Below are 7,231 nucleotides of genomic sequence, written 5' to 3'. Positions count from 1 at the left end.
ATCCATCCATTATCTATATCGCTTATCCTCTTGAGGGTCACGGGGGGAGCTGGAGCCAATCCCAGCTGACATTGGGCGAGACCAGCACAGGTCATGCCAGCCCATCACAGAGCCAACTGGGCACTCACTCTCATATTCACACCTACAGCCAATTTAATCAATCTGCATGGTTTGGGATTGTGGGGGGAAGCGATTCAAAATGTGAACCTTCTTGCTGTGAGACAACAGTGCTAACCACCGTGCTGCCCGCCACATATTCAATAAAAGTCAAATCTGCTATTTAAATGTTTTTCTCTTTTCATCCTTTTCATGTGCAATTTCAAGGTTTGAGCAAATGGTTTTGTGAACATATCAAATATTTACATTTTTCATGAGGTTTCACAGACAGTTTTTTATTGTAAACTTAAGACTAATGAAAAAATAACAATAATGATAAGAATATTGCAGCCTAAAGCAAAAAACAGTCAACAGAACATAACAAAAATAAATCTATATTTCAACTAAAAAACATTATTGGTTCCCAGTATTTCTCATTAATAAGACATTAAATATATCATCATCTAACTGCATGCATCTTTGCATATATAAAGTTAGTAACAGTTTGTAATAGCTCCAGTTAAGATATCGAACACTTCTTTGAGCACTTACAAACAGCCACTTCATGTCTTTTGCAGCAGGTGTACAGTGCACTTTACTTCTACTACAGTGTTACACAATCTGAATCCCTTTTATACTGACTTACTGCTTTGTATCGTTATGAGCTATGTGCACACGCAACCTCTCTTTGGTAGTAAGAGTCCTATCACTAACACAAAGTGGTGTGTGTGTACTTGTACTTACATATTTGTGGGGACCCAATTTGAGCATAGACCTTACGGAGGGAGGACATTTATGGAAAGTGAGGATATTTTGGCCGGTCAGTGTTTAGGTACTTTTACACTTTTAACTGGCCTGCTGACGTTCCTGTCTCAAAATGTTTCTTTGACTCCTCTTGTTTCTCTGATTGAAGAGTAACTGGACTCTGTGGCACTGTGTTTCCAATAAATAACAGTTCTAAAATTCCTGTATTCATTCGAACAGTTAAACAAGCTGAAGAGGCTTCTTCTCCCTGAGTCTCTCATTGTCCACAGTCTGCATCACACTCTCACATGACAGTGTGGGAGAGGTGAGATTAGCCACACCTTTTATTTCAGCAGAGGATAACCAAAACTCAAAAGTGATCATATTCACCGATACATGTTTTAACCCAAAGTTTTCAGTTAGTAGGGAATGTAATCCTGACCGTTGTTTATCTAAAAGTGATGGAATAACATCAGGGTGTAGACAGGACAGTGAAAGCCGACTCTGCTGAGAGGCTTTCAGTTCTTTTTCTCCTCTGGCTCATCATTGGTGAGATATTCAATGTGTGTCCATATACACCAGATCTGCAGAGAACAGGGACGGGAGTACATCTACAACTTTACCACAGAGCAGCAACTACATGTCTTTCAACATCTGTGTTGTCATGTTACTGATCATCGCAGGGGATTGGGTGTTGAATGCCGAGTTCTTACCTCGGCAGACAGAGCCAGTAGGCGCCCTGCAGCCAGCAGCATGGTCCCCAGGGCCTGGATCCAGAGAGGTAGATATAACCAGTGAGACAGGAAACCCCACTGATACCCATACAGCCACAGAGGGAGGCAGTGCAGCCCGCTCACCACCCATGTGCCCAGTGGTGTCCGGAACCCTAACAGCACATAAATTCAAATGAACTCACACAATCTGGGATTAGACCTGATCTGCACATTTATTTACAGCGGCAGAGTGTTACCGTTTGCCATGACGACCTGTATGAACCGAGGGCTGCTGGTGAAGCTGTTCTTCCAGTTGTCACCTCTGGGATTGTGGTTACACACAAACACACACCACTCCAGTGCAGACACCAGCCAACCCCACTAGACAACAACACACACGACAACAGACAAACATTATAAATTACAGAACAATGCCTGTACATTATGTCTTGCACCAATGTCACACATGAAGTTTTTATGTCTTTGTCTTGCTTCAAATACAGAACAGTACAAGTGTTTGAGTGAGTTCTCAGTGTGATGTCACAAAGAGCAAAATGCCTATTAAAGAACCATAGTAATGTTTTTACCACAATCATATATAAATTTACCATTTGCCATTAAAAAACAAACAGTCCAAAAAAGAACAAATGTATATTTACATCTGTTTTCACTTACTAATCTTTTCTTTTTTTTCCTCCATAACATCACTCACATTTTTCCTTCTACATCCTAAGAGAACTTCAGTCACACTATTTAAAACCTGAGACACTTGTGAGAGACAGATGAATCAAATGCAGCAGAGGCTGAAGTATCCTGACAGTCAATCAATAATGGACCAAGCTCCAAAACCACAGAATCATACACCTTGCAAACAGCAACCAGTTATCATCTTTCCTTGTGTCATAAGGGACAGATTGTAGAGATAGGAGTGATTCTCGTGTCAGTCTCCGTTTTTATGAAGGCTTGTGGAAGAGATGTTACTGGATAATACTGAGCATGATTCATATTGTAGCTGATTATTTGGAGCCAGAGTCTGAGCAGTAGCAATTGGGGGATGGAATTTGTTTAAAATGTAAAGTGTTAAACATGAAAAACATTGGCTCTGTCCTTTAATCAACTTTTAGGAGTTTAAAAGAAAAAAGGGGAATTCCTTACAAAAGATGCGGGAAAAAATGTGTTTTGTGTTTGTCATTCTGAATGAAAGGGCTCACGTGTGTGTGTGTGTGTGTGTGTGTACATTTTTTATCTAAAAGATACTCATTTAAAGGATTTCAAGTGAACACCTGGTGTGAACATGTGTGTACAGCACTGTGTGTGTTGCATGTTCTGCAGTCACCAGACCTCAAACAGCAGGCCCCACAGCATGTCTCTCCCCAGATTGTCCACCACTACGTCCAGCCAGGCCCCGAACCTGGAGCTCTGGCCCAGCCTCCTCGCCAGCCACCCATCCACTCCTGCACAGAACACATCATGACACACTAGAGACAGATGACTCTGAAAATACCCAATAGTGAAAATAATTGTATCCTGTTACATTGTTTTCTGAAGACGGATGCCGTATCTGTTCTTATTTGAGTATGTCAGAACAACTCTGTGTCATTGTAGTACTTTTAAATATTCAATTACAGGGGCCCTTCTTTCCAAAAACACATCCGTCCCTACATGAGCTTTTGTGGTTATTTTCCATCAGGTACACACTCTTTATTGTCTCCTGCCATTGCTGTAATGGCGGGTGGCAGATAGAGAAATCATTTTCCTAGCAGGCAACAAATGAATATGCTAAATATATTTCTTTATTTTTCCAAGTAGTGTCAGGGGACACTCCATTGATATAATACAGCACTAAATTAATATATAAAAATAATTTCCCTCTGAATGAAGTGGATCTTTTATATGTTGTGATAGGATTGGTTGTTTTATGTCCGATGCACCAACCACACCAAGTCAATTTCCTGTATGTGAAAATATACTTGGCAATTAAAAATAATTCTGATTCGGATTCTGATGCACCACGACTTGCAGGTGAGACAAACAAAAGTTGGAGCTACACGTCAAACGAGGTAAACCCATGCTACATTACCATCAAGTGCTATGAAGACTGAGTAAAGAGGGACGAAGGCTGCTGGTGTCTCAGAGGCAGCCCATGCAGCAAACACGAGGCCAATCCTGATGTATCCTGGAAGAGACAGACACACAAGAACAACCAAGACAAATCACCCGCATCGCTGTCCATAGAAACAGCTGCAGTAATATCCACAAACAGAAAGCACTTCCTTATAATCCAACCATGTGTTCCCCACCAATAATATTGGGCCAGTACAGCAAAACGTGGAGTCCCGTCTCCATTCAGCAGCGTGCTCATGCAAATCCACGTCTGTAGCTTTCAACTCCAGCACAACAAATCCACGTCTGTAGCTTTCAACTCCAGCACAACAAACCCACGGATGTGTCCCACGAGCTGCTCCACTCAGATGTTGCTGCTTTTACTGTGACGAGCCGCGGCCGTGGGCGCTTGTCATGTTCGTCACAGCCGCTGGGCGACGCCTATAGGCTGCGGTGCCGTGTGTCCCGCTCACAGCGCGCCCCGCCGAACTCCACTGTAAAAACCGAGACATTTAACGACACGGCGTCGGGGTATGTAGCACCGAACACGTGGCTGCCTTCGGTGCGAGGAGACGCCACAGTGAAAGAAGCTGTTGACGGTGTGTTATAGTGAAGCGTTAGTTTCCCAACCGCGGCCGTGAACATCCGCTAAGTGGTGTTCTGAGAGGAGAGTCAGCCCACATTAAACCGGTGCTTTTTTGAACGGAGGCCGGCGCAATGCCTCGATGTAAACACGAGGAGGCAAATGAAGCCCCGTGATAAAATACGACTCTACGCGAACACATGAATTACATTACAGTTGAATATACAATAAAGGCGTCACAATCAAACTATAAAGCGGTGTTACAGTTATGGAGCAGTAGCGGATCAGCCACCAGATGGCGCCACTCACACTCCTGTAAATACTATCTGCACACACATTAGCAGCTCGGTGTGACTGCGCGTTATGAATCCAAATGTCTGTTTATAGTTTGCAAAAACAAACATAGAGGTAAACACTGTGGAGCAGAGGACGTGAAAACAACCCTCGGTGTCCGTCACTCCTCTGGTTTAGACGGAGCGGATCAACTGACCTGTGGAGTCCGATCATGTGACAGAGTGGAGGCGTCGCTGAAAACATTCACCCCTTCACCACACACACACACACACCACCAGGAACCGATTTCACAATAAATGGATAAGGAGACAAACACCCCGGGCCAACTCAACACCTCTCTCCTCAGGTCGCAGTGAAATGAGGGGAGCATGGGGGCCAAAGAGTCGAGGATAGGGTTCCTGTCGTATGACGAGGCCGTCAAGAGAGGTAAGCCGCAAAGCAACAGACTAAATCCACCTCAGTGGCGCTAGCTTAGCCGATAGCTACCAGGCTAACCTGGTACATATGAGGAGCACGTCCGGACCACGCACTGGGGTCTAGCGGTTTAAGTGGCCGCAGTGATTGTACAGGATGGACCCTCGTCAGAAAATAACACACGTCCTTTGCGACATCGCTCACATCCATGGTTGTATTCGGCATAGACGCATAACGGAAAGCTGTCTGGGTTTTAATTATGCCTTAAGGTTAACTTAAGCTAAGCCTGTGTTTTCAGCCGTAGCCTTCGCCTCAAAAATACACCAAGCAGGGCAGCAGCGAGGATCGTTTCCCAGTAAATAAAGCTGAATTAAATGGTCGTTAAAGTCTATTTATGGTTTAATTTCACTTCGAAACGGTGCATTCTTCAAATGAGCATCGATACAACACTGGCTGTCATTTGTGACGTCCGAGCCGTTCCCTTTCAGCAGCGTCGCGTTAAATTGACAGCTTTTTGAACGGTGTTTGGTGTGACGCTGTCACTTTGCTGTGGGGCCCGGGAGGGAACGGGCATGGCACTATTTCATCCAGACACTTTGGCAGACAGACCGTGGATGTGGGCGAACTTTCCTGTCCGACAGCCCAGTGTGTCTATTAGCTTTTATCCCAAACGGCTAGCTTAATGTCTGTGCTGCTGCTAGCTCCCCCCCCGCGTCTGTTAGCTGCTCGCTACAGCTAAGTTCACAGGGGGAAATGCGTCCAGACGGTTTCTTTTTATTTAGTGTCCGGATCACGCCTGTGGACTGTCTGCTTGCTCGAACACTAGCTCGCGGTGTAGTCCGGTGCGTTTGGCGGAACAACAAACAGATGGGCTTTGCATTGCTGCCGCTACACTGGCTGTTTTTAAACCGAGCGAGTCCTCGTTTGATCTCTGACAACATGGAGCAGTGACTCCAGGCCTGTATCCCCCGCACCGTCCTCCACTGAGCTCCTTCTCACACAGACCCATATGTGCTTCTGCTGAGGTTTCCTCCTGCCATTGCAGGCTGTATGCAGGTGTACGTCTACATTCACCCAAGCTGTGTTGCATCTCGTGCACAGTCCCAGTGTTGGTGCACTTATGCAAGATGTGGGGGAGCATTCATCAGGAAGCACATAGCAGGTCTTATCCCTGATGGCATTCTTGCTGCACTTTACTCCCCCAGTTGGCAAAAGCTGACCTTTGTCAGGTTGGATTCCAGGCATTGAGAGGCTGTTACACATTCATCCAGGAAACTGTCATATCTTTACCAGGGTCATACAGGGAAGTCAGTCTAGTCTGTTCCTTGTGTTCATATTTAACTTCATGACTATGGCCTTTGACTGATGTTAACTTAAAGGGATAGTTCACCCAAAACTGAAAATTCCCTCATTATCTACTCACCACTATGCCGATGGAGGGGTGGGTGAAAGTGTTTGAGTCCACAAAACACTTCTGGAGTCTCAGGGGTAAACAGTGTTGCAGCCAAATCCAATACAATAGAAGTAACTGGGACCACTTCTTGAAATAATGCCTCCTCACTGCTCCTGCGGTGTCACCCAAGTGTCCAAAAGCCCCACCATTGATATAACACTCGAAATGGTGTAATTTACACCATGTTTTTAGCCTAAATGTCCGCTGTTATCCTCAGCCCAGAGCCGACTGTGGTCTCCCAGTTACTTCAATTGAATTGGATATGCCTGCAATGCTGTTTACCCCTAAACTCCAAAAGTGTTTTGTGGACTCAAACACTTCCCTTCTAACTGCAACATGACAGAACTGCTAGTTTACACCTATAATAAAACTATTATATTTGTAAAATGGGGAGATGTTGAGATATTCCTGTTTCCCAGACTCAAAGCACAGTAGCTTATCAAAGTAGCTGATGCTCAAATATTCTTGAACCTTTTATCAGTACTGTATAAGCTTGTGCATTACAAGTGTGATGCATTCAGATAAAGATTCTATTGCAATGGATAAGAAATAAGGAAGTGCTGTCACTGTGAATTAATATAGAACAACAATGTGGCTGCTTGATACACCTGGTGTATTTATGAATAATGTTAACCACTGTAGACGTAAAAGGAACTTTAACTTTAAAACAAAGTTTCCATGTAGAGCAGAGATTGAACAGACACATGTGAAAAACCAAAATAGTAGGCGGACAACGTGGTCCACTACAGCCTGATAGGGATTCTCAGAATCCATGTTTTCAGAGTTGCAGTACTCTCTCTTTTTTCTACAGAGTGTGTTGAAGGGGATACA

General features: G+C 44.3%; 2 protein-coding genes across 5 annotated transcripts in view; one reads left to right on the top strand and one right to left on the bottom strand.

Annotated features, from left to right (window-relative positions):
* Positions 1 to 371: 371 nt before the first annotated feature.
* On the bottom strand, positions 372 to 4,494 carry si:ch1073-145m9.1. Its single transcript, XM_035154900.1, has 6 exons — positions 3,854 to 4,494; positions 3,634 to 3,729; positions 2,895 to 3,007; positions 1,811 to 1,934; positions 1,554 to 1,726; positions 372 to 1,424 (listed from the first exon to the last, which is right to left on the bottom strand). The coding sequence occupies exons 1-6, from the start codon at positions 3,897 to 3,899 to the stop codon at positions 1,359 to 1,361; spliced, it is 618 nt and encodes a 205-aa protein (XP_035010791.1). The 5' UTR covers positions 3,900 to 4,494; the 3' UTR covers positions 372 to 1,358.
* Positions 4,495 to 4,764: 270 nt separating this feature from the next.
* The window catches only part of usp32 (ubiquitin specific peptidase 32), a 49,702-nt gene continuing 47,235 nt past the window's right edge, over positions 4,765 to 7,231 (top strand). For all 4 annotated transcript variants that reach the window (XM_035154895.2, XM_035154894.2, XM_035154898.2 and 1 more), the window contains exon 1: positions 4,765 to 4,959. In XM_035154895.2, the coding sequence (XP_035010786.2) occupies positions 4,902 to 4,959 (58 nt within the window). In that variant the 5' untranslated portion in view covers positions 4,765 to 4,901. The remainder of the gene's footprint in view (positions 4,960 to 7,231) is intronic.

This window comes from Hippoglossus stenolepis, chromosome 4, assembly GCF_022539355.2.
Source record: "Hippoglossus stenolepis isolate QCI-W04-F060 chromosome 4, HSTE1.2, whole genome shotgun sequence".
Taxonomy (NCBI): domain Eukaryota; kingdom Metazoa; phylum Chordata; class Actinopteri; order Pleuronectiformes; family Pleuronectidae; genus Hippoglossus; species Hippoglossus stenolepis.
This window is presented reverse-complemented; position numbering and strand designations above follow the sequence as displayed.